We start from the raw sequence: 27,636 nt of genomic DNA on the forward strand, positions 1-27,636 counted from the left end.
TCTACCAATAAACTCTGGAACAGGATCATGCATGCTATCATAAAATGTTCATAATGTGGCTAGCCGTACCATAAAGAACAGTGGATTACCAAACAAACTGGATTGGTTAACAATACTAAGCAACAATGTAGTCAGTAGTCTTGAAACTCAATGCACAACCATGCATAAAATTCCTACATAGATGAATAGGTTTCATCATATGCAATGAGACATGAGCATATAAACAAACATTCTTAAAAAAAAAAAAAAAAGAAATATATCTATATCTATATATCTATATCTATATATCTATATCTATATATATATCTATATATATATATATATATATATCTATAACTGACAGGATGAGCATGGCTTTAATATAAAAGGATGACTGCCCCTGTTTGACAGCAACTATTATTAATTTGACCCACCCAACCACATGTTACTATTTACAATATTAATCCACCATAGCTAAATCCCACATATAGAAAAACAATCCTGTAAACGGTATCATCAGGATACATGAGATGATATATAGACATCAGTGGAAGCAGCATTTTTATTGTCAGGTTCCGGCTTTCTCGTTCTCTGGTGTTCAGTGTTAACAACACTGTGATTTACTTTCTGCAGGTATTGTCTCCTGGTCCAGCTGTACGCTGCCCGCATCGTTTTCCTCTACAGGAAAGTTTTTGGAATTAGCAAGGATGTTTTCTACCAGGCATCGTGCAGCTTCATCGATGTTAACATTATCCTGAAACACAAAAGTATAATGCATTTAACATACATATATATTTGTAGGGCAGATAGTGAACAAATTCATCATTTCGAGAAACCAAGTTAGGCATATCGACACATTACTAAAATGTTACTTATGTTACTTCCTTTAGCTATAAAGCCTTCCAGCTGCTCAAAGCCTGAATCCTAAAGCAAAATCTTTTTTTGTTGCTATATGCTGTTGCGTTATGAAAGCCTAATCTCCTGTGCAACAAATATGTTAGATGCCAACATGCCTAAAGGGGTTTTACAAAGATCCACTTTCCACAGCAAACTTAATATTTCGTTAGGTTGAATGAAATTACATGTCTGCCTCTACCTCTAAAAAAATAACACAGCCATGACCTTATTTCTACTCAGTGTACAGTATTACTAAAGGAGAATAATATTTTTAACTATAATATTACAGGGGGAGATTTGTCAGTGCCTATGTAGCTGTTGTTCATAGCAAGCAGATTGCTTCTTTCATTTTTAAAATGGCCTCTGAAAATCCAAGAAGCAATCTGCTTACTATGGGCAACTATACCACTCTTCCTCTACACAGGTTTTGATAAAATCATCACACAGACTAATCTAGAAAGCTATAGCCAAACACAATGCATATTTACCTCATCCCGGCCAGTGAATATTCAGCAAGGTATAAGACTCCTTTATACATCAGTATGTAGGTGAACTTTATTCATGTGTTGCAGCAGTATACCAGTGTCTTATGTGGATGTATATCCACTGTGTGTGAGGAGAACTTTGCATGCTTGACCAGAAGAGAAAACTGCCTACAGGATGTATCCCATGAAAACACCAAAAAGCGTTGAGTCTATATTGGTAGGACTGTCTTTCCAAAACAATTGATTTCTGATAACTACTTATATTTGCAGGGATGCCAAATTTCACATAATTTGTTTTAATCAGTTTAGACCTATTTATAGTAAAAACCCCTTTTCACCCCTTAAGGACCAAGGGTGTACCGGTACGTCCTGGGTCCTTTCCCTTTCTATAACACGGGGCCAAAGCGTGGCCCTGCGTCATAGCAGGTCGGGCCCAGCCTCTAACAACGCCTGGGACCCGTGGCTAATAGTGCGTGGCACTGATCGCGGTGCCGTGCGCTATTAACCCTTTAGACGCAACGTTCAAAGTTGAACGCCGCATCTAAAGTGAAAGTAAACCAATGCTGTTCGGGATCGCCACGGTGAAATTGCGGCATCCCGAACAGCTGTAGGACAGCACGAGGGTCCCCTTACCTGCCTCCTGTTGTCCGATCGCCGAATGACTGCTCAGTGCCCGAGATCCAGGCATGAGCAGTAAGGCGGCAGAATCATTGATCAATGGTTTCATACGAGAAACCATTTATCAATGTAAAAGATCAGTGTGTGCAGTGTTATAGCCCCCTATGGGAGCTATAACATTGCAAAAAAAAAAAAAAAAAGGTGAAAAAAAGGGAATAAAGATCATTTAACCCCTTCCCTAATAAAAGTTTGAATCACTCCCCTTTTCTCATTTAAAAAAAAACTGTGTAAATAAAAATTAACATATGTGGTATCACCGCGTGGGGAAATGTCAGAATTATAAAAATATATCGTTAATTAAACCGCACGGTCAATGGCGTACATGCAAAAAAATTCAAAATTCCAAAATAGTGTATTTTTGGTCACTTTTTACTCCATGAAAAATGAATTAAAAGCAATCAAAAAGTCCAATCAGTACAAAAATGGTACGCAAAAAATTAGCCCTCATACCACCCCGTATGCAAAAAAATTTAAAAGTTATAGGGGTCAGAAGATGACAATTTTAAACGTATAAATTTTCCTGCATGTAGTTATGATTTTTTTTCCAGAAGTACGACAAAATCAAACCTATATAAGTAGGGTATCATTTTAATCGTATGGACCTAAAGAATAAAGATAAGGTGTCATTTTTACCGAAAAATGTACTGCGTAGAAACGGAAAAACCCCTGGTCCTTAAGGAGTTAAAGGAGTACACCGGTGGAAAATCAACTGGTGCCAGAAAGTTAAAGGGGTACTCCGCCCCTAGACATTTTGTCCCCTGCTGGGAATCCCCGGTACCGCACAGTTCACTCTGTGCGTAATGACGGGCGATACAGGGGATGGAGCAGCGTGACGTCATGGCTCCGCCCCTCGTGACATCACAGCCCGCCCCTTAATGCAAGTCTATGGCAGGGGGCATGACGACTGCCACGCCCCCTCCCATACTTTTATTGAGGGGCGGGCCATGATGTCACGAGGGGCGGAGCCGTTATGTAACGATGCTCCGGCCCCTGTATTGCCCGTCATTACGCGTAGAGCAAACTCTCTCTGTGCAGGAAAGATAGCGCGGTGCTGCAGCGGCGATCCCGGGGGTCCCCAGCAGCTGGACCCCGGCGATCTGACATCTTATCCCCTATCCTTTGGATAGGGGGATAAGATGTCAGGGGCGGAGTACCCCTTTAAACTAAATTACTATTAAAAAATCTTTATCCTTCCAGTACTTATTAGCTGCTGAATACTACAGGGGAAATTCCTTTCTTTTTGGAACACAGAGCTCTCTGCTGACATCACGAGCACAGTGCTCTCTGCTGACATCTCTGTCCATTTTAGGAACTGTCCAGAGCAGCATATGTTTGCTATGGATATTTTCTCCTACTCTGGACAGTTTCTAAAATGGACAGAGATGCCAGCAGAGAGCACTGTGCTCATGATGTCAGCAGAGAGCTCTGTGTTCCAAAAAGAAAACCATTTCCTCTGTAGTATTCAGCAGCTAATAAGTACTGGAAGGATTAAGATTTTTTTAATAGAAGTTATTTACAAATATGTTTAACTTTCTGGCACCTATTGATTTAAAAAAATAAATAAATAAATTTTGCACATCTCACCACAGTCAATTTATGCATTAATAACTCTGGGATGCTTTTACTTTTCATTCTGATTCTGAGATCGTTTTTTCATTACATTTTCTACTTTATGTTTGTGGTAAATTTTTGTCGATACTTGCATCATTTCTTGGTGAAAAATTCCAAAGTTATGAAAAAATATCAAATTTAGCATTTTTTTTACTTTGAAACTCTCTGCTTGTAAGGAAAATAGACAAATTATATATTGATTCACACATACAATAGGTCTACTTTATATTTTCATCATAAAGTTGACATGTTTTTACTTTTGGAAGACATCAGAGGGCTTCAAAGTTCAGTAGCAATTTTCAAATTTTTCTCAAAATTTTCAAAATCGGAATTTTTCAGGGACCAGTTCAGTTTTGAAGTGAATTTGAAGGGCCTTCATATTAGAAATATCCCATAAATGACTCCATTATAAAAACTGCACCCCTCAAAGTATTCAAAATGACATTCAGAAAGTGTGTCACAGGAATAGCAGCAAAATGAAAATTCTAAAGATGGCATACTATTTTGGAAACTACACCCCTCAAGGAACGTAACAAGGGGTACAGTGCGCGCCTTAACACCCCACAGGTGTTTGCCAAATTTCCGCTAAAGTTGGACGTGAAAATGAAAAATTATATTTCTTTTCACTGAAATGCAGGTGTTAACCCAATTTTTTCATTTTTACAAGGGGTAATGAAAGAAATGGGTTTACAAATTTTGGGGGGCTTTTTCTCCTTTTACCCCTTATGAAAAAGGAGATTTTTGTTTACTTACCGTAAATCTCTTTCTCGAAGGATCCATTGGGGGACACAGACCGTGGGTATATGCTGCTGTCTCTAGGAGGTGTGACACTATGGTAATAAAAAAAGTCGGCTCCTCCCAGCAGGATATACTCTCCTTCAGGCCCTGAGGTAATCAGTTTAAGTTCCAGAGCAATAGGAGAGGACCAACAGGTCAAAGAAAACCCAAACTGTCCGAGAACCAGAAGAAAAAAACCATAACTGAACACACCCTCGGACAGAGAAAGAGATTTTACGGTAAGTAAACAAAAATCTCCTTTTCTCTATCGGCTCCATTGGGGGACACAGACTGTGGGACGTACCAAAGCCGTCCCTTGGGTGGGCAGATAAGCAGTCAGGCAGATGGCCGTTCCACTGCCGCCTGCAACACTTTACGGCCCAGCCGATGCGAAGGTATGGACTCTGTAGAACCTCGAAAAAAGTGTGCAAAGACGACCAGGTAGCCGCCTTGCAAATCTGCGAGGCCGAGGCTCTATTCTGGAGACCTGTCCCAACGAGAGAGAATCGCCAGTTGAAGAGGGCGGTAATGAAACTGGGCAAAGGGTACAGCCTCCATAGTTGCCACCATCTGACCCAGGACTTCCATACAAGTGCGGATGGAGACTGAGATCTGGGTCCGAAGGGAGCGGACCCCCGATAGAAGCGCCAGACGTTTGTCCGGCGGGAGGCGAATTCGGGCAGAGGCAGTGTCGAAGCGAAGTCCCAAAAAGGTTAGAGACTGGGTAGGAGAGAGGACTGACTTGTCCCGGTTGACCATCCACCCGAAGCGATCCAGAGTGTGGAGAGAAACGTCCACATTCTCCAGAGTCTGGGCTCTGGTTGGAGCCTTGATGAGAAGGTCGTCCAGGTAGGGTATCACCGATAGCCCCCTCGACCGTAACAGGCCCATCACTGGTGCAAGAATCTTGGTAAAGACCCGAGGAGCCGTGGCCAGGCCAAAGGGGGGGGGGGGGGGCTATGAATTGAAAATGCCCCTCCAGAATCGCAAAGCGAAGGTACCGATGATGGCCTGGAAATATTGGGACATGGAGGTAGGCATCCTTGATATCCACCGAGGAAGAAACTCCCCTTGTTCCAGGGACGCCACCACGGAACGGAGAGACTCCATTCGGAAGCGGCGGATAAGAAGATGACGGTTGAGACGCTTGAGGTCTAGGATTGCTCGCACAGAACCGTCCTTCTTGGGAACCACAAAAATATTGGAATAGAAACCCCGAAACCGTTCCCCTGGAGCAACGGGAACGATAAACCCTTGGAAAAGCAGAGACTGGAGAGCCTCTCGAAATTGCTTCGCCAGAAAAGGAGACCGGGGAGCCTGGGATCGAAAAAAAGCGATCCCTCGGAAGGAAGGCGAATTTAATTCGGTAACCGTTGGACACCACGTCCCGGACCCAAGAGTCCTGAATGTGTGAGGTCCAGATGTCTCGAAAAAGTAAAAGACGACCTCCCACCCAAGAAAAAAAAACACGGATGGGGGCTTCACTTCATGCAGAAGTGGGTTTGCGGTTGCCTGATTTGGGCGCAAACCGGCCGGACCGGATGGAGTCAGACTTCCAAGGCAGGCGCATCCAGAACGAGGGAGCCTTCTTGTCCCGCGAAGGCACCTGCCCGGACCCTTTGCTGGGGCCAAAGGTCCGAAAGGAAGAGGATTTCCTTTGGGAAGTAGGGCGAGCCTTATTTTGAGGCAACAAGGAACGGTTACCTCCTGTCACCTCAGAGATAATCTCATCAAGGCGCTTGCCAAAAAGACTGCCACCCGTAAAGGGAAGCTCAGCGAGAGACCTTTTTAAAGCGGCATCCGCATTCCAAGCTTTAAGCCACATAGAGCGGCGGAGAGCCGCTAGGTGACCCACAGCAAAGGCAGAACAACGGGCTGACTGCATGGAAGCCGCGCACAGGAAGTCCCCAGCTTTAGAACATTGGAGAGCCAGAGCAGACAGATCCTCTGGTGGGGGATCCCACTAAAATTCCCTGGTGGAGCTTTAGGCACCACTCCGACAGAGCCTTGGAAACCCATGTCGAGGCGAAGATGGGAAGAAGAGAAGAGCCAGCTGCTTCAGAGGCAAACTTCGCTAAGGATTCTACCTTTTTGTCCGTGGAATCCATGAAGGCAGCGGCATCTGCCAGTGGCAGTGTAGTCGCCTTAGAGATCCGGGAGATTGGTGGATCCACTGAGGGAGGGGAAACCACCTTAGTGACAAGGTCCTTGTCAAATGGATAACGTTCTTGAATCGTCTTGATTCCCGAGAACCTCTTGTCTGGATGTTCCCATGCAGATTCCAGAATGGCGTCAAAGTCAGCGTGAGAGCTGAACCTTTGAGGTGCTGGCTTAGCACGATGAAAGGATACTCCTAGAGTGGCATCCGAAGATCCCGGGTCTTCTAAGTGAAAGGTGTCTCTTATGGCGGTCACCAATGAGTTCACCGTTTCAACTGAATCCGAGCGGTCCTCTGAGCCAGATGCCAGCTTGGAAGCCTTGTCCGCCAGTTCACCAGGAGAATGTGAACGAGAAAAGGGGGAAAGTACTTACCTCAGTCAGAAGAACTTACCTAATGGAGTCTTCAGTGAACTCTTCAGTCAGCTTTTGTCACCTGCATCACGCCTGGCTGCTATGTGCGAGCGAGGCGAGCAGGTAAATAGGGGGACCCGGACCCATGAGGTACCAACCCAGGTGCTGACCGTTGGCGAGGGGGGGTGAACAGCTCATATACGCAATGTCTGTGCTCCTTTACTCGCAATGGGGAAACAGAATCGGAGTCCCTGAGTCCCCACCTGAAAACAGGAAAGAAAAAGGAACAAAAAACTAACACGTCCCTAACTAGGTAAACAAAAAAATCAGAAGACCTGGTCTGGAGAATTCCAGACCATGTCCACCTCCTTCAGACACTAAGCTTAAACCGATTACCTCAGGGCCTGAAGGCGGGTATATCCTGCTGGGAGGAGCCGACTTTTATTACCATAGTGTCACACCTCCTAGAGACAGCAGCATACACCCACGGTCTGTGTCCCCCAATGGAGCAGATAGAGAAAAGTCCACCGTTCTGGCACAGGGGGGGGGGGGGCTTTGTAAACGCACATGGCCCCCGACTTCTATTCCTAGCAAATTCTCTCTCCAAAAGCTCAATGGTGCTCCGCATTGTAGTTCACCCGCAGAGCAGTTTGCCTCCAGCTGTTGCAAAACTGGAGCTCCCAGCATGTACAGTCTCTCAGTAACAGCTGGAGGCACACTGGCTGCGAAACAGTTAGGACACAAACTCTGTTTCACAACCAATGTGTCTCCAGCTTTTGCAAAACTGCAACACTCAGCAAGCATTGACAGTCGAAGGGCATGCTGAGAGTTGTAGTTTTGCAACAGCTGGAGGCACACTGCTACAACTCTCAGTATCCCCTTTGGTAGTCTGTGCATGCTGGGAGTTGTAGTTATGCAACAGCATTTCTTCATAGTTTGCACGGTGTGCCTGCTGAAGTACCAAAGAGCCAGGGCGTACCCATATGCCCTGGGTCCTTAAGGGGTTAAGGGTGCCTCTAATTGTTTTTAGTAAAATGACAATCATGCAGCTCTGTGCAAGATAGTCATTTTTTGTAAAAACACTTTTACTTCAAAATCTGTGCCTAAATCCTAAGTTCTAAGCACTACTAGATGTTTTCACTCTGTCTCCACAGCAAGACAATGTAATGTAAATCTGACTCCAAATCTTGAGGTGAAAACGGCTGCTGTGGAGACAGAGTGGGAAACGGTCACTTTGTATTATACAGCAGACAGAATGCTGAGTGATTTAGGCACTGAATTACACATTTCTAAAAAAATAAATAAATAAAATATATAAATGACCTTCGCATTAGACTTCTACTTTTAAAAATTTAGCCACCAAAGGGTAAAAGTCATTGTTCATGTAAAAAAAAAAAAAAATAATTTTTTTTTTTTATCATGTATGTAAATGTTAAATAAATACCTTTGCAGAAGTTTCAAACCATGCAACAAAACCATTTTCTTTACAGAAGTGGTCCATCTGAGAGGGGCTGTGTGCACTGTTCTCCCTTTTTTGATCACATTTATTGGCAAGAAGAATGGCAGGTATAGGACCACCACCTGGAAGATAAACTTTATTATCCAGATCAGATTTCCACTTTGTGATGGCCTCAAAGGTAGAACCTCTGGTTACATCAAACACCACAAAGGCACCCACTGCTTCCTTGTAGTAAACTCTGGTCATGTTCCCAAACCTTTCTTGTCCTGTAACAAAAAATAAAATAGTTGAAAAAATAGTTGAAAAAAAAGAAAAAGAAAAAAAACTCTCTCTCATATCTATCTATCTATCTCTCATTGCCCTTCCACTGGGCTATAGCTTCTGTATTTGACTCTTCGTATCTCATATAAATAATATATATATATATATATATATATATATATATATATATATATCTATATCTATCTATATATCTATATCTATCTATATATCTATATCTATCTATATATCTATATCTATATCTATAACTCAACATACGTGTGTGTGTGTGTGTGTGTGTGTGTGTGTGTGTGTGTGTGTATGTATGTATGTATGTATGTATGTATGTATGTATGTGTGTGTATGTTCCACAAAAACTTCCAAACGGCTAAAGATATTAACATGAAACTTGGTACACATGTTACTTATATGTCAACAACAAACATAGGATAGGTGATTTGACCCTTACTCACCCCCATTTGCCAGGGGTGGGGTTTATATTTAAAGTCCTATATAAGTCTATGGAAAATATGTTACTGCATAACTCCCAAACGGCTGGAGATATTTTGATAATACTTGGTCACATGTTACTTATATCTCCACTTAAAATATAGGATAGTTAATTTAACCCTTAACTACCCCCATTTGTGAGGGTCGGGGTTTTTGTTTAAAGTCCCATGCAAATCAATGGGAAATGTATGTTCTCACAACTTCCGCACGGCTGGAGGTATTTCAATACCTGGTACACATGGGATAGGAGGACGGGATAGGAGGTCGGGATAGGAGGTCGGGATAGGACAACAATATATGGGGATGGGATTTGAAGTCAAAAGCTTCCTCCTTTGTTGATTTTCCTCCCCAACAAGGATGAGGAAGGAAAAACCGGGCAACACCGGGTATTCAGCTAGTAACAAAATAAAAAGTACTCATTCAAAAAGACAAAACCTCTCTCTACTGAAAACATTTTCATTTTGTACCCAAAAAGTGGGCACAAAATATGTAAATATAAATGTTTGTTAAAGACCAACTCCATTTTAAAAGGACAACGTTGCCAAGTTCACAAAATATGCTGCATGATCCCAAGAAATATGATCTTTTGTGCTCACCGACAAATACTGGTGCATATAAACATGGCTGTAAATCACTCATCTTCTGAAAAGGCTAAACACAAATATCTGTCCCCTCTCTCAGACATCCCTGCTGAAAGCCGGCAGAGACCCTTAGCAGTGAAGCACTGGGGAGCAGGGAGATAAATCCGCTCCCCACAGACCATATTTACTGTTGTGAGGTCAGATCTGACTAGACAATCAGGTTTGGTTAGCGAAAAGACAGAGAGACAGGACCTCAACACTATTTAGCACAGTTTTTTTTTTTTTATACATTTACAAAAGGATTGTTTAGCTAAAGTTTATAATTTTTTTGTGCTATAAAAAAAACGAAAAAAAAAAAAACAGGCAAACATTTTCCTTAGGACAGTAACGCTTTAAAGGGGTAATATACTCCTAAACATCCACAGTCAGACATTGTATCCCCAATCTCCAGCGTGGCACCCCAGTCATTCGATGTACGTATCGAACTCCACTCCGTGCTGGGTGATGGGTGACTCCCTGCATTCATGTCTATGGGAGGAGGTGTGACAGCTATGTACTAGCCGTCAGGCCCCCTCCCATAGACATGAATCAAGGGGGCGTGGCGTGATGTCACGAACACTGAAGCTCCATACTGTGGTGCCGGCCCAGAGATTGCAGGGAGGTCCCTGCGATCTGACCCCCGAGATCACACATCTTATCCCCTATTCTTTGGATATGGGATAAGATGTCTAGGGGCGGAGTACCCCTTTAACCTTTGTAGAATAGAGTCTGGTTTTGGTCAAGTGAAAGATATGCCCTATAATTTCAAGTTCTGGCTCCCTTACTGAAAAATGGATTGATTACCTACTTCAGCCATATGCAGAAAAAAGTAAATGGTCACTGTCATTTGGGATAACTATTCATATTTGACAGGGCATTAATGTTATGACATTTTGTAATATATTCCTGTTACCAAAAGGTTTTATTTTTATATAAGAAATATTACCCTATACTTGCTGCCAATAGGTGTTCTCATTCTAATGAAAATGACATGATCTTCGGTGTGTAGTATGCGCCTTACTTTGCAAACGGAGGTTTCTGACCTAGGAATCTGGTGGCTGCCTGTGATAGCTTCCTCTTTCTGCCATGGCCAAGTAATGTAGCCAGTTTTCCTTTAGCTTTGAACCTGCTGTCTTTTTATATCCTTTTCTTAGTCTTTAACTTTGTGGACCACTCAGCCAGCCATCAAAAGTCAGTCAACAAAGCCCTAGCCAGTCCAGGCATTTGTTTCATCTCAATTACCCCTGATGCAACTAATGAAGCGCTTGAGAAACACCAGATTAGCAAGTGTGTGCTCTTAAGAGGGAATCTATTCAGTGGGTTGTGACTGCAGTAGTCAGTAGAAGTGGCATTTTATGTTGAATTAACCACGTGTTATATTAGTTATGTTAAACTATTTATATTGCTCCTGTCTTTATTATAATCTATATATAATTCAAAAGCCTATACATTTTCAAAGAACCCTGATTTGCAATGGGGGTTGAATAATTGTGATTGCAGCTATACCTAATAACTAAAAATTATTTTTTTAGTTTCTTTTCCTTACAATATTTTTGTTTAGGAATGATTGTCTTCTGTCGCAGTGGGAGAGGAGGTTTGCCTGAAGAGGTCTGGAGTAGGCTACCGCTTGTATGCAGGAGGTCATGAGGCCCAGGATCCTCTTGCAATCCTGTATAGAAGCTTGAGACTTCTTTTGAAGGATTGACACTGAGTCTAACATAGCTCCCAGAAAAATCCTGTGGGTGGAGGGATCAAAGCTTGATTTCTCTCAATTTACTTTTCACCCCAGGACTTTGCCACAATCAGAAAGTCGTTCAGATATGGGAAAATCAGGACACAGTGTTGTCTCTATGAGCTTTGTGTAACAGAGGTGATCCTGGAGGGAAGGGACCAGAACTAGAAAATCACATATGTGCTTATTCAAAGACATAGCAAACCAAAAGGTAAAGCTGGCATCAGGGGTGGATAGGGACATGATCGTGTGCATCCTTCAAGTCTACTAAACACATCAGAGCATTTTGAGGATTCAAAGGAACAATAGCGCCCAATTATTCAATCCTGATGCATTAGTAGATTATCCAGAAGTCAAGATACTTTAAAATTTATGATTGTCCGGCACAGCTTATTTTGCTTTTTCAACCGAAAAAGATTGGGGGTAATAATGACCTAAACCTTCCTCATCTAGGGGGGACATGAATAATGGCCCCAAAAGACAACATGTCCAAGTCCCTCTTCTCTAGCCGAGCTGACACTTCCAGTCAATGATAGTATTGTAACCTAAAACTTGTTGGGGGTGGTACTGAAAAAAATATTTATGAATCCTGTTGAATTAACTGTAGAGCCCAAGGGTTTCACGATGGGTCCTACCACCAGTCACAGTGGTCTCGTCAGGATCAGAAAGGAGTCTAAAGATTCTAGTGCGCTTGGTGGGTGCAGCACTAGTGCCCAATTTTGAAAGTAAATGCTTCCCAGAAATAGAGCGAATCTCTTCCCTAATCATGGACGAAATGTCTTGCATCATAGAAGACCTCTACTCATTAACCACTTTCCCCAGACACGCATTACACATCAGGCGCTTATGTATGGTAGGCAAAAGAATATAGCACACTGAACAACTCTTGGGTTTTCTCCCATCTCCTTCCTCCCCAATGAAGGCTCCTTGTCCCTCTGCAAGAAAAGACAGAGAGGCCCCCTATAAGTAAACCCTACTCACTGTTACAGACTTCAAGGCTTCTGAAGGGTCGGCATGGCCGGAATCCTTGGTGTCCGCAGTCTGAGCATGTGTGGAGGCAAACAGTCATGCCAGTGTCATCCCAAGTGTAAAGTTCAGGGTCGCTCTTCTATGACAGCTCTCAGTGAATCATTTAGTGCCACCCTACACTCAAAGAGATGCCCCCATCGATCTATAAGCGCCACCACTCATCTCTATGCTGCTGCTCCATCCAATATGTGGTGATGCCCGTCTGAAGCTCTCCAAGCTGTCAGAGCAGCCCAGCTCAGACTGCAGCTGCAGTGACAACCCCAGCAGCCTCCACTGGTTCAGACGTGTACATGAACAGGAGACTCTCCAGGTGAGCGTACTAGCCTAGTGGAGTTGCAGAAACTGTATCTATCAATCAGGAGACCCATCAATCCCTGATTGATAGATACCCTAGTTCTTCAGTGCATCCCTACCCCAGAAGAATAATGGGGTGTGTAAGAGAAGAGGCCCTATTAAATCTGTTTAATAGCATTCTCCATCATGTTTAATAGCATTCTCCATCATGATGCAGTCATGAAGGAGGATGCAGTGGAAATGCTGCATACTTGAGGCAATTGGCACATCCCAGTCGGCACTTACTGCTCATTTGCATAGATGAAATAATGCATATTGATCAACTCACAAGCTCTCAAATTCATAAGGTGTTCATCTCTGACACCAAGCAGATTGAGCACACCAGATATATACTTTTTATTTTATTTCCTCTCATATCCCTGGGGCAGCGCTCTCTGCAACAAAACACTAGACCTATAGAACCAGTTTACTCTTTGTATTTATCATTAATTTGCCTAGCAAAGCGTAGTGTTCTTGGGGAAAGCACTACACTAGCAGTTCTTGGACACCTCACAGATTGAGCACACATCCTTTTTAACTTTGCTAAAATGTCCAACATTGCACATCCATCTAGCTGATCTAGATCTTTTAACCCCTTAAAGGAGTTGTGCGCTGCCCTGCAGTTCGGAGCTCCGCTCACAGCATCCGGAAGTTCATAACTCCCAACGCTGTGTGCGGGCTTCCGTGTTGGCAGCCGCTGGGCGTGACTTTCACACCTGGCCCCTTGCCCGCCCCCTCATGACGTCTCGCCCGCCCCCTCAATGAAAGTCTATGGGAAGGGGGCGCGACCGCTGTCACGCCCCCCTTCCCATATACTTTGGTAGAGGGGGCGGGCGTGACGTCACGGGGGGGCGGGCGAGACGTCACAAACGGGCTGGGCACACAGCCCGCACACAAGGGGCCCGCACACAGCGTTCGGAGTAATGAACTTCCGGACGCTGTGAGCGGAGCTCCGAACTGCAGGGCATCGCACAACCCCTTTAAGGACCAAGCCCATTTTGGCACTAAATACCGGGCCAATTTTAGTTTTTGCACTTTCGTTTTTGACTCCTCCCCTTCTAAAAGTCAATTTTGCACCTACAGACCCATAAAAGGACTTGTTTTTGTGTCACCAATTGTACTTTGTAATGACATCAATCATTTCAAAACAAAATCTACGGCAAACAAAAAACAAAAATATTTGTAGGGGGAAATTGAAAAATAAAAAACAGTCCAATCTAAATTTTGGGGGCTTCCTTTTCTACACAGTAAACTTTTCGGTTAAAATTACACCTTATTTTTATTCTGTAGGTCCATACAGTTACAAGGATACCCAGTTTATGTCGATTTTTATTTTACTACTTTAAAATTATAACTACATGCACCAAAATTAGTATGCTTAAAAATGTCCTTTTCAGACCCCTATAACTTTTTTTTATTTTACTACATACAGGAGTATATGAGGGCTAATTTTTTTGTTCCGGGATCTGTAGTTTTCATTGGTACAATTTTTGTTTTGATGGGACTTTTGATCACATTTAATGAATTTTTTTTATGGTATATGAAGTGACCAAAAATGTGCAATTTTGAACTTTTGGATTTTTTATTTTATTATTTTTTTAATGTGTACACCATTGACCGTGCGGTTTAACCAAACTTATATTTTAATAGTTTGGACATTTATGCATGCGGCGGTACCACATATGACTGTTGATTTTTGTTATTTAACAAAAAAAAAAAGTGGGAAAATGGGGGGGGGGGGGGAAGAGAAATCAAAACTTATTAGGGAAGGGGTTAAAGAGGTACTGTCATTGTTGAAAACTTTTCATATATTGCAGGACTCATAATATGACATTTCACAATATACACCTGTTAAAAAATTTTTAAATTTTCACCTGAAATTCAAGCTCAAAATAGCCACCACTATTTTAGCCAGACAGACTAGTCTAGATTTTACAGCGTACTGGATACCGGCTGTAAAGTATACCGGTATCCAGTATAGGAGATTTCTATTGTGTATGCAAAACTACAGATAAAGGATGTGTGGACATGCTGGGAGCTGTAGTTTTAAAACAGCTGGAGGCAACACTGCTCTAACACAGTTATTTACAAACATTGCAGCTTCAGTTGTTACTAAACTACAACTCCCAGCATGCTGAAATTGTCATTCAGGAGTCTGAGAAAGCTTTGACTAAGAAGTTGATCAGACATTCAGGAGTCTGTGAAAGATGAATGACACACATAGTGACAGCTATGCTGATTAGCATCCAGCTTTACTAGAAGATAAAACAGATAGAACATGTATTCATAAAAATTCTGTACTTTCATCTAAAAAATCCTTGCACTAATATTATATTAGTATCTATTCTTATATTTATACATTTTATCCTGTGATGAATTCACCATAATGTCTTCTGATTACTGCAGGCAAGCTCCAAGTATCTTCCTCTGACACATGACACAGCATAAAACCAGAGAGGAAAGGGTTACAGAGTACATAGTACGGATTGGCTGACTGCACAGGTTTGCTCCTGTGAGGGAGGGAGACTGACACGCCCCCTCCAGCCTGCACAATGAAAACGTAACTCACCAGCAGATAAATGCTTATATCTCTGGATATATAGGTCCAAATGCTATTTATTATTTTTTTTATGCATACACTATTCAATGCTGTGCTTTGGCTCAGCATTGATCAGTATTATCAGTGCTCTGCTGCTCTAGCCAGCCATGGCTGAATGAAAGCAACGATCAGACAGTAAGGAGGAAGGTAAGGGCCCTCCTGCCAACACTCCTGCAAAACCAACTCTCAGCATGCCCAGACAGCCAAAAGCTGTCTGGGCATGCTGGGAGTTGTAGTTTTGAAACTACCAGAAGCAGCAGTGAAGAGCTTCACTGCTGCCTCTGATGCAGATGCCGCCGCCGCCGCCTCCTCCACTTACCCGCCGCTGCCAATCCGTGTGCCTCCAGCTGTTGAGAGCCTGCCGCTGGTCCCCACTGTCGCACTGGTACTTGCTAAGTGCCGCGGTCCCCGCCGCAGCTCTCGGCGTCATCTGCCCCTGCTCTGCCTGGACTTCTAACGGCGGGCAGAGCAGGGGAAATGAACTTTAGCCCCCCAGTCAGCTCATTCACTGTGATTGGTCCACAGGGACCAATCACAGTGATCACTGACCAGGACCATCGACAGATGGTCCTGGGGGGTGTTGCAGAAGTTGTCCACTGCTAGAAACAGCGGGACTTCTGCCAGTTAACCAGTGCGATGCCGCGCATCGCCGGTTTAACTGAATGCCGTTTATAAAGGGCGGAATGCACGAAGGACCTGCGCAATCCGGCATCAACAGCATTATCCAGATATCCTGAATGATCTGCTGCAATCCGCATTTAAATTAAAAAGCCGGTGGTACATGCGGCTACATCGCGCTGCCAACGGCTCCTATATACATAGTCATAATTTATAATCCCCGCCGGGAGACGGGAGCTCTGATTGGTGAATAGCTATTGACCAATCAGAGCTACCCTCTCCCGGCGGCGGGGATTACGAATTATGACAGTGTATATAGAAGCCGGTGGCAGCGCGATGTAGCCGCATGCATCGCCGACTTTTACAGTTAATAAATGCGGATCGCAGCGGGTCTCTGGAGAATGACCCGATGCAATCTGCACCTCAGCCCCTGGACTACAACTCCCATCATGGGCAGAGTCTGTATATGATGGTAGTAGTCCTTACTGTGCCAAAATAGACACTTTGGTACATGTCCTCTGAGGTGGTGTATATATTTGCGCTAGATAATGCCGTTTGCGCATTTTTTTTTTTGCGCAACAATCAAAAACAAAACGCAGTTAGTAAATTGATTCTACAGTAGAAAATGCTCTATGGTAAACTTAACCATAGAAAATGTGATGAATTCTATCAAAATTTGCGCAAAAAAATAAACTTGGGCATATTTTTGTGCAAAAAAATAGACACAAAACAGCTCTATATATAATAATAAATTCCCCCAGGGAGTTTTTGAAGAAGTGTGGAAATTGCTGGAGCAAAGAGTCAAAAATGTGTGTGTGGCAGATTCTATAGAGAAGAGTTGTGTCAGGGAGAAGAAAAAAAGAAAAGTGAACGACTCCGTTCAGAGAAGATGTCACTTGTGAGTCACTGGATGTAATTGTAATTACCCATACTGTCTGCAGTGCCCTGGCTTACAGCTGGCATCTACCTCTATATGGGTCATTGTATGGGGGAATATTGGTCTTTGTATAATAGATTTTATTCAGTAACAAAAGTGTCAGTAGTAATGGTAGCCGTCATGGTGTGGGGGTCCGATATGTCTCTTCTTGGTAACCTAAAAACTAGCAGTGCGCACATGTGCACATATTTTATTGTGTCTGAAGATGCTGACCATTTTTGACCTGGTATTAGTGGTAATACTGTTCTTTGTATACTGGCTATATTAGTCAGTAACAATATGGTGTTACATCTCATGCATAGAAAATTGTCTTTTTGTTAACACAATGGGGGGTATTTATCAAAGGATTTGTGTGTTTTTTTCACGCAACTTTGGCGCAATAATTTGGTGCAGTGTCTTTTCGCGCCAAAATTTGGTGCATCTTCTCCACTGTCATTTTTACAACTTTCTCAAAATCACACGGTCCTGAGTATGATTTTAACTTTAGTCAGTAATTCATCATTTGCGCCAATCGATCTTTGGCGCAATTTTGGCGCAAATCCCCGCCAAGAAATTTTGCACATGGAAAACACACTTCGCAATTTCAGAAAATGTAAAGGCATCAAAATACATAAAAAATTTTTTTTAGTGAAAGCAGCGACGCCTTCAGGGCTGCTCAATACTATCCTGCGACATATTTGTCTCTGAGGAACCTTCACCCTCCGTTGAGCCAGCATTGGACATGGCCACACAGGTTCAGGAAAGGTAAGCACTAAAGCAGTGGTCTCCAACCTGCGGACCTCCAGATGTTGCAAAACTACAACTCCCAGCATGCCCGGACAGCCAACGGCTCACACAGGTGGGTGCTGCATGCAAGATTGCGGGGGTCCCCAGGGGTGGGATCCCACGATCAAACAAGATGCCTTAGGGCCGGAGTACCCCTTTAACAATAGGCAATTATCACAGCTCCCCTCCTTCTCCTCCCAGTACAATGACCTCGGCACATGTCAAAGAGCATGCCTAGAAACTCTCCCATAAAAGCTCCAGACTACAGTTTTCTAAAGTCAATGTGGAAGCTGTAAAGCATATCTCAGAATACTGTTAGAAGAATCTCTATCATAGGAGCAAACTTTGTGCCAGTGTGTATTAATACGGATGATAAAAAAATATATATATATATATATATATATATATATATATATATATATATATATATATACATATACACATATACATATACACACACACACACACAAATACTTTTTTTATAGCATATATTCTTAATAAGGAAGTAAAATCTGGGCGTTGCATTGCTCCTTCCACTACATTCACTTCAATCTGAAGTACGGATTTTAGCAGTATATTTCTTATTAGACTTTGGGGTTACTTCTTGTTATACACAGTTTAATATTTGCAGCATGGAGCCAGAAGTCCAATGTAGTATGGAGATAAAGGTCCACCCTGTCCTGACAGATTTCTTCCTTCCTATGCCAAGAATTCTGTGCCCAGAATAAGGCGAGGCTCTGAATGCTTGTAATATTAACAGACATGATGTTAAAGGTTTCACAATGGCCGGGCTTATGCAACAATATTGCTCACATGGTTTTTCTCTCCACTTCCCTAGTTCCACTGACTTATTTTAAAGGAGTATTCCTGTGTAGCGAAGAAAACTGTGATCTGCGATAGAATGTGACATTACATTCTATTGTAGATCAGTCTTCTTCACTACAGGTGTCCTTAGACATCTTATCCCCCATCCAAAGGATAGAGGATAGGCTGTCTGATTGCGGGGGTCCACTGCTGGGACATCCTGCTGCTGCCCCCCCCCCCCCCCCCAGTCTCAGTGCAGCACCCGGCATTCTCTGTAGTTACCAAGGAGAGAAGCATAAAAATAGCAGTTTATTTTTACCATTACAAAAAAAATTATATATATATATATATATATATATATATATATATATATATATATATATATATGAAACTCAATGTGTGTGTGTGTGTGTGTGTGTGTGTATGTTCCACAAAAACTTCCAAATGGCTAGAGATATTAACATGAAACTTGGCACACGTTACTTATATGTCAACAACAAACATAGGATAGGTGATTTAACCCTTACTCACCCCCATTTGCCAGGGTCGGGGTTTATGTTTAAAGACCCATACAAGTATATGGGAAATATATGTTACTGCATAACTTCCAAACGGCTGGAGATATTTCGATAATACTTGGTCACATGTTACTTATATGTCCAGGAGGACGAGACCGGAGGACGAGACCGGAGGACGAGATATGACAACAATATATGAGGACTGCATATGAAGTCAAAAGCTTTCTCCTTTGTTTATTTTCCTCCCCAAAAATGATTAGGAAGGAAAAACCGGGCAACGCCGGGTACTCAGCTAATTATATATATATTATACACACACACACATTAATAAAAGTTAAAATCAATACTTTAGATGTACCCCAATATAGCATTACTAGATACCATTATTGTCACAAAAAATAAAACTAACAAAAAATAATAATAATTGCAGCTCTGTAACGGTTGCAGTCCTATAAATTTTCTTTCCAAGAGGCCGACTGTATTTACTTTACAAACAAGGTTCCTTAATGTGACAGGAATTTGCTTACAAAATGCGGCTGCACTGAACCCTCCCTAGTAGAGAGGTCCGTCCAATTTATCTCTGTCTTATTCATTGCTATTTTTATGTGCTCATATGACCCTGCTCACTTGCTTGACATTCATTATTCATTTTACATGAGGAAAATCTCAATATTATTTAAGAGAAACCAATACCAATACAATCACTCATTGTGTGCAATGTCAGAGCAAAGTACTTTCAGCATTTTGCTCACAAGTGAGTCACAAGATGTGCAGCGCAATGTTAATCCGAGTGTAGTGGAATGCATGTCCCAGCTTCAAGCACATTACTACACAACGTTTACAATGCTGGAAACTTTATACAGCACTCTTATTTCAGGCATATACCGTATTTTTCGCCCTATAGGACGCACCGGCATATAAGACGCACCCAATTTTAAAGGTGCAAAATCTAGCAAAAAAAGATTCTGAACCCAACAGTGATCTTCAACCTGCGGACCTCGAGATGTTGCAAAGCTACAACTCCCAGCATGCCCGGACAGCCGTTGGCTGTCCGGGCATGCTGGGAGTTGTAGTTTTGCAACATCTCGAGGTCCGCAGGTTGAAGACCACTGGTATAGGATGTAATACTCACGTGTCCCCGACGCTCCGGACGTCTTCTTCCCAGGGATCCACGCTCTTTGTCACTGTCATCACGTTGCTACGCACGCCGCTCCTATTGGATGATGGCACGGCGTGCGCGACGACGTGATGACGTCGAAGGAGAGCGCCGGCCATGCAGGGGATCTGGGCACGGAGCAGACACTGAGGAGGCAGGTAAGGTCCCTCCCGATGCAGCCGGGTTAGTGTCACTTTCCTTGAAGACGCGGTGGTCAGCTTTGATCGCCGCGTCTGAAGGGTTAATACAGGGCATCACTGCGATCGGTGATGTCCTGTATTAGCCGCGGGTCCCGGCCGTTGATGGCCGCAGGGACCGCCGCGATGTGTGTGTATTTGCCGTATAAGACGCACCAACTTTTTCCTCCCCTTTTTGGGGAAGAAAAAGTGCGTCTTATACGGCAAAAAATACGGTATATTTATATATACTTACATGCAATTTAATGCAGCAATCCCAAATCATGATGGGAAAGCAAGGAGTTAAAGTACTTTTTTTTTTTTTTTTTTTTTTTTTTTTTAAGGTTTTGCATAACTTGCTTTCATCTCTCTGTTAACAGCACTTCGAGATAAGCATTACTACAGCCATGTGCACCATAGGAGATTAGTACATTCAGAGGCTGATTCATAGACTTCCATGGTAGAATGCAGTAAGCCTGTTCTGTGACCTATGCAGAGGTCACCGTGAAGGGAGGAATGAGAAAGAGAGCTGTGACCATCAACTATTGTAAGTGGTGGATCCTGGGTAATCTATATACATGTGTTCACATCCATTGTACTGTGATAAAGAGAAGACTGCCAAAAAGTAATCTCTAAAGAAATTATTATTAGCCATAAAGTGTATCAGTCATATCACAGGAAAAAAAAAAATAATAATGCTTCTTCTTACGAGGTCTGTTCTGCTGCTCATTCATTCTGACATCAACTGCTCAGGAAGGGGCGTGTCCAAGGCAAGCATTGAGCCCTCACTCACCATGCATTCACTGCTGTGCTGGGTCACCTCATCTCATCACTGCAGGCTACTCTGTAACCGCCTCCTCTCTTTCTTCATGCTGCAGTTTGATAGACAGGACAGGAGTGAGCACAGAGGAGTGCTAGTCCTGCCCTCACTTCCTGGACTTTGTCCCAGCCTGTGCTTCAGCTTTGACAAAGATGATGATGCAGCCTGACAGGATTATGGATTACTTTTCTATAAGCCATGATTTCGATTCACCCCTTAACGACCACAGACGTAAATGTACGTCCTGGTTTGGCGGGACTTCCCGCACCAGGACGTACATTTACGTTCTGTGTATGACCGCAAGCATTGGAATGGTGTTAGTGTCATACACAGCAGGTTCCGGCTGCTAGTAGCAGCCGGGGACCCGCCGGTAATGGCAGACATCCGCGATCGCGCGGATGTCCGCCATTAACCCTCAGATGCCTTGCTCAATACAGATCACGGCATCTGCAGCAGTGCGGTACTTTGAATGGATGATCGGATCGCCTGCAGTGCTGCCGCGGCGATCCGCTCATTCGAGCATGGCAGCCGGAGGTCCCCTCACCTGGCTCCGGCCATCTTCCGGGGTCTTCTGTTCTGGTCTGAGATAGAGTAGAAGATCACCGATAATACTGATCAGTGCACTGAAAAGTATTAGCAATCAAAGGATTGCTATAGATAGTCCCCTATGGGAACATAAAAAGTGTAAAAAAAAAAAAAAAAAAAGTTGAAAAATGTCAAAAAAAAGTAAAAAAAAAAAAGTGAAACCTCTCCTCGCCCCAATAAAAATTGTCAGTTTTTCCTCATTTTACCCCTAAAAAGCGTAATTAAAAAAAAAAAAAAAAAAGAATATTTGGTATAGCCGCGTGCGTAAATGTCCGTACTATCAAAATATAATGTTAATTATCCCGTACGGTGAATGGCGTAAACGTAAAAAAAATTTAAGTCCAAGAATAGCCCTATGCTATCATTTTTTCAGAAGCACATTCTCTTTTACATGGGGAGATGTGCAGCCAACCAGAGAGGCAACTTTTAGCCGTTCTGGACTAAGCAATCAGTTAACTAATAAGTCTTACTGGTCTTATTACAGAAGCCTGTTGGGCCGACAATTGCTCCGCGTAGTAGTGGACAGAGTGAAAGCGGCAAAATTTCATGATTTTTTATTTTTTTTAAGGGTTATTCCAGCATCACTCACACTAATTTGCTGGAACGAGTGAAGCTGAATCCAACAGTGTTTACCTTTTTTCTTATGTGGCCATTTCTGAGGGATGCCAGAAAATCTAAACATGCAAATGAAATGCTTTGGTGAAATGTGGGCATCCCCAGCCCCTTGGTGCACTCTTTGGCCTACCTAGCTCCGCTCAATACAGGGAAAAATGTGAACTTCACTCAAATTTTTTTTTCTAGATCTGCTCCACGCACTTGTGTCACATGATGACCAACACCGGTCTTTGTCACATCTCTTCTATCCTGCACTGCTGATCTCCATCCCAACATGTAGTGGTCACATGGTTGTTTCATCCTCACAGGTCCTTCACCTCCACCATGTAGCAGATACAGTGCAGTAAAACAAATTGGAGAAAGAATCAACTCATGAAAACCGCACACCCAAAATATTACATTATATGTTACGTATTAGGCTACCCTGGACAGACTGAAGGGGGTGTAAAGCACATCCTCAAGTGGGCACCTGTCCCGATATCCTGGGTACAAAGCATCTCTAACCAATTCAGCTTAGCACCTGGTAGAAAAATATTACCATCTGTGTAGACCAGATAATATGCCAAACTTATAAAAGAGCAAAGATTTCAAAGAGTATCTGGCCCCTAAAATGCCCTATTGGCTGGATAGAAAAATAAATGAGCATAGGTGTAACTAAAGCACAATGAAAAAATGTATTACTCCCAAACCTAGCACTAGGTGCCACCACAAGACTAGAACATAAGGAAAATTAGGGAGCTAACCGTACTTATCCCACTGGACAGGCGCCCCCACTGGAACCCCACACGTTCCATTGTCTAAGTGGCAACTCCCTCAGGGAAGATGCAGAATGATGTCTGCAGGAATATGACAGGGCTGCTATGGATAAAGCACATGTACTACAGTTTACACCTACAGCTGAGATAAACAAGTGCCTCTAGTGTCCAGACAGATTATAAATCTTATTTACCTAACTGAAGAAATAATCATCAGCAACAACAACTGGGCGGTATACCGGTTCATACCGAATACCCAAATTTTTGTGCTGCACGATATGAATTTTACCCCATACCGCAATACCGGTTTGGCCCCTCCCCCTCGGGAATAAATTATCAGCCCAGCACTGCGCTGCCCCCATCGGGGAACTAATCTCATATGTGACCCGCGAGCGCTTTTCTGCACCCCCCCCCCCCATTATCAGCCCAGCGCTGCTACTCACATGTCACCCGCAAGCGCTGCCCTCCTCGTCCTCCTGTTTGTTGCGGCCCCTGGCGCTGACACTCTATTCCAGTGGTCTTCAACCTCCAGATGTTGCAAAACTACAACTCCCAGCATGCCCGGACAGCCAACGGCTGTCCGGGCATGCTGGGAGTTGTAGTTTTGCAACATCTGGAGGTCCGCAGATTGCAAATCACTGCTCTATACTGTATCCCTATGCCCGGGCGGCAAAAGGTAAACAAAATAAACTTTAACTCACCTTCCCCGTCGGTCCGGACTTTCTTCCTAGGGAATGGAACGTCGGAAAGGCGTCAGCCTATCACCAGCCACAGTGATGTTCCTCCTCGGCCGGTGATAGGTTGAGCCCACTGTCATGTAAGAAGCCAGCTTCTTACATGACAGTGGGCTCAGCCTATCACCGGCCGAGGCGGAACATCACTGCGGCTGGTGATAGGCTGACTGCTTTCCGACGTTCCCATCCCCAGCGTAAGGCCGGCGTCGGAACATGCGTTAGTTTTATTTTGTTCACCTTTTGCAGCCTGGGCATAGGGGGTCAGCCATGCCCCTTGTGACATCACGACCACGCCCCCTAAATGCAAGTCTATGGGAGGGAGCGTTGCAAATTGGGATCGACTGATTATTGGTTTGGCCGATATCAGACGATATTCATGATTTTGGGCGTTATCAGCAATTACCTTGCCAATAATCCGATAATGCCCCGCGCCGCACCACCCACCGCAGCGCGACCGTCCCTAACCTCCACAGATTATCGGTATCGGCCCTAAAAAATTGATATCGGTCGATCCCTAGTTGCAAACACTTCCAACGGTAAAAAAAGAAATACCTGCAGCAGAAATGTGCTTTTTGTCCATTTATATTAACCCCTTAAGGACGCAGGACGTAAATGTACGTCCTGGTGAGGTGGTACTTAACGCACCAGGACGTACATTTACGTCCTGTACATAACCGCGGGCATCGGAGCGATGCCCGTGTCATGCGCGGCTGATCCCGGCTGCTGATCGCAGCCAGGGACCCACCGGCAATGGCCGACGCCCGCGATCTCGCGGGCGTCTGCCATTAACCCCTCAGGTGCCGGGATCAATACAGATCCTGGCATCTGCGGCAGTGCGCGATTTAAATGAACGATCGGATTGCCCGCAGCGCTGCTGCGGGGATCCGATCATTCATAACGCCGCACGGAGGTCCCCGCTCCTTCCTCCGTCCGGCTCCCGGCGTCTCCTGCTCTGGTCTGTGATCGAGCAGACCAGAACAGAAGATCGCCGATAACACTGATCTGTTCTATGTCCTATACATAGATCAGATCAGGATTAGCAATCATGGTATTGCTATGAATAGTCCCCTATGGGGACTATTCAAGTGTAAAAAAAAATGTAAAAAAATGTAAAAGTAAAAGTAAAAAAAAAGTGAAAAATCCCCTCCCTCAATAAAAAAGTAAAACGTCCGTTTTTTCCTATTTTACCCCCAAAAAGTGTAAAAATTTTTTTTTATAGACATATTTGGTATCGCCGCATGCGTAAATGTCCGAACTATTAAAATAAAATGTTAATGATCCCGTACGGTGAACGGCGTGAACGAAAAAAAATAAAGAGTCCAAAATTCCTACTTTTTTAATACATTTTATTAAAAAAAAAAATGTATAAAAAATGTATTAAAAGTTTTCATATGCAAATGTGGTATCAAAAAAAAAGTACAGATCATGGCGCAAAAAATGAGCCCCCAATACCGCCGCTTATACGGAAAAATAAAAAAGTTAGAGGTCATCAAAATAAAGGGATTATAAATGTACTAATTTGGTTAAAAAGTTTGTGATTTTTTTTTTTAAGCGCAACAATAATATAAAAGTATGTAATAATGGGTATCATTTTAATCGTATTGACCCTCAGAATAAAGAACACACCTCATTTTTACCATAAATTGTACGTCGTGAAAACGAAACCTTCCAAAATTAGCAAAATTGCGTTTTTCGTTTTAATTTCCCCACAAAAATAGCGTTTTTTGGTTGCGCCATACATTTTATGATATAATGAGTTATGTCATTACAAAGGACAACTGGTCGCGCAAAAAACAAGCCCTCATACTAGTCTGTGGATGAAAATATAAAAGAGTTATGATTTTTAGAAGGCGAGGAGGAAAAAATGAAAACGTAAAAATTAAGTTGTCTGAGTCCTTAAGGCCAAAATGGGCTGAGTCCTTAAGGGGTTAAATATCTCCAAGGTGCCTGAATGTCATTTTAAACTATAGAATAATGTTCTGTCAGATCAACTGGTAATAAATACAAAGGTTACTACACATTCTGTAGCCAATGCTGGGCTATTAATAGGGCATTTGTGTATAATGGCAGCTTCTATTTTTAATTTTAATGCAAGTACTTATTACAACTCTTAATACAAGTGATCCAATTTATCCCTACAGGATACAAAAGCTCTCGATGACGGTGCCCCTGAAACCTCTGCCGCTTTCTCTGGCTCTAGGCACATGGTTCAAACTCCACACACACGCCAGGTTTCTGGCCTATTCAGACACTGAGCACCATATAATTAGGCGGAACGTTCCTTTTAGGGATTAGATAGCAGCTAAAATTATTACATCAAAATGACTCATCAATTGTGATTCCCTCCCTTTATCCGCTCCCGCTCTAAGTATAGTTAATAACAGAGGATGCTGAAATTAAGGGCTGATTTTCTGAAGCTTAACGTACAAGAGGTGCTATTTACAGTATCATGGCCCGGCTTTTGCAAAGCTGAGAAAAAAAAATTACTATTCATTATCTGTTTCGTTTATTTAGACATTTTTCATTAATCTGCAAGAAAAACAATATGCAAGCTTGGCATGGGAATCCAGTTACCAACGGTCCGCATTCTCTAGCTTTTAAAGTATTCTTCTGGCAATGTCCGGAGGTACTGGCACAATTAGATACAACAGATTAAACAAATAAAACAAGCACATCATCATTACCATACATCCAAATAACTAGATGAATATGTGGACACCAAAACAACATCTCTGAAACTACAGGGGTCCCCAACTACACAACATGGTACATTTAGTAGAGCTGGTTTGAAAAGCTCAGTTACACGGAAGTGAAATTTCATCCTTCAGTCACATAGCAGGAACAGATGTGCGCTACCAGAATACCTGGCCCGGTGAATGTATGCATTAATATATGCACTGCCACTAATGTACACTTGTTAGATCACACCCCCATAGGACATAATGCACTGGGTACTAGATGTCACACTGCTGCAACAGGAGTACATCTTTATATAAAAACCATGTGTGATGCACTCATGCATACATTAACCCCTTAAGGACCAGGCCCATTTTGGCCTTAAGGACCAGACCAATTTTATTTTTGCATTTTCATTTTTTCCTCCTCGCCTTCTAAAAATCCTAACTCTTATATTTCCATCCACAGACCCATATGAGGGCTTGTTTTTTGCGTCACCAATTGTACCTTGTAATTACATCACTTATTTTACCACAAAATGTACGGCGCAACCAAACAAATATTATTTATGTGGGAAAATTGAAAAGAAAACCGAAATTTAACAAATTTTGGAAGGTTTTGTTTTCACGCTGTGCACTTTCCAGTAAAAATTACATGTTTTCTTTATTCTGTGGGTCAATCCGATCAAAATGATACCCATGTTATATGCTTTTCTATAATTGTACTGCTTAAAATAAATCTCAAACCTTTTTAACAAAATTAGTATGTTTGAAATTGCCCTATTTAGACCACCTATAACTTTCTCATTTTTCCGTATATGGGGCGATATGAGAGCTAATTTTTTGCGCCATGATCTGTAGTTTTTATCAGTACCACTTTTGCTTAGGTTTTACTTTTTATAAAAAAAATTGGGAATAAAATGTGACAAAAAAAATCAGCAATTTTTGACTTTTTTTTTAACGTTTACGCTGTTCACCGTACGGGTTAATTAACAATATA

General features: G+C 42.7%; 1 protein-coding gene across 1 annotated transcript in view; it reads right to left on the bottom strand.

Annotated features, from left to right (window-relative positions):
- Positions 1-330: 330 nt before the first annotated feature.
- Positions 331-27,636, bottom strand: part of RAB32 (RAB32, member RAS oncogene family) — a 60,843-nt gene continuing 33,537 nt past the window's right edge. Inside the window, exons 2-3 of the mRNA XM_056563361.1 lie at positions 8,383-8,663; positions 331-733 (exon numbers count right to left, since the gene is read on the bottom strand). Of these exons, the coding sequence (XP_056419336.1) occupies positions 584-733; positions 8,383-8,663 (431 nt within the window). The 3' untranslated portion in view covers positions 331-583. The remainder of the gene's footprint in view (positions 734-8,382; positions 8,664-27,636) is intronic.

Source organism: Hyla sarda, chromosome 3 (genome assembly GCF_029499605.1).
Source record: "Hyla sarda isolate aHylSar1 chromosome 3, aHylSar1.hap1, whole genome shotgun sequence".
In the NCBI taxonomy this organism is placed as follows: domain Eukaryota; kingdom Metazoa; phylum Chordata; class Amphibia; order Anura; family Hylidae; genus Hyla; species Hyla sarda.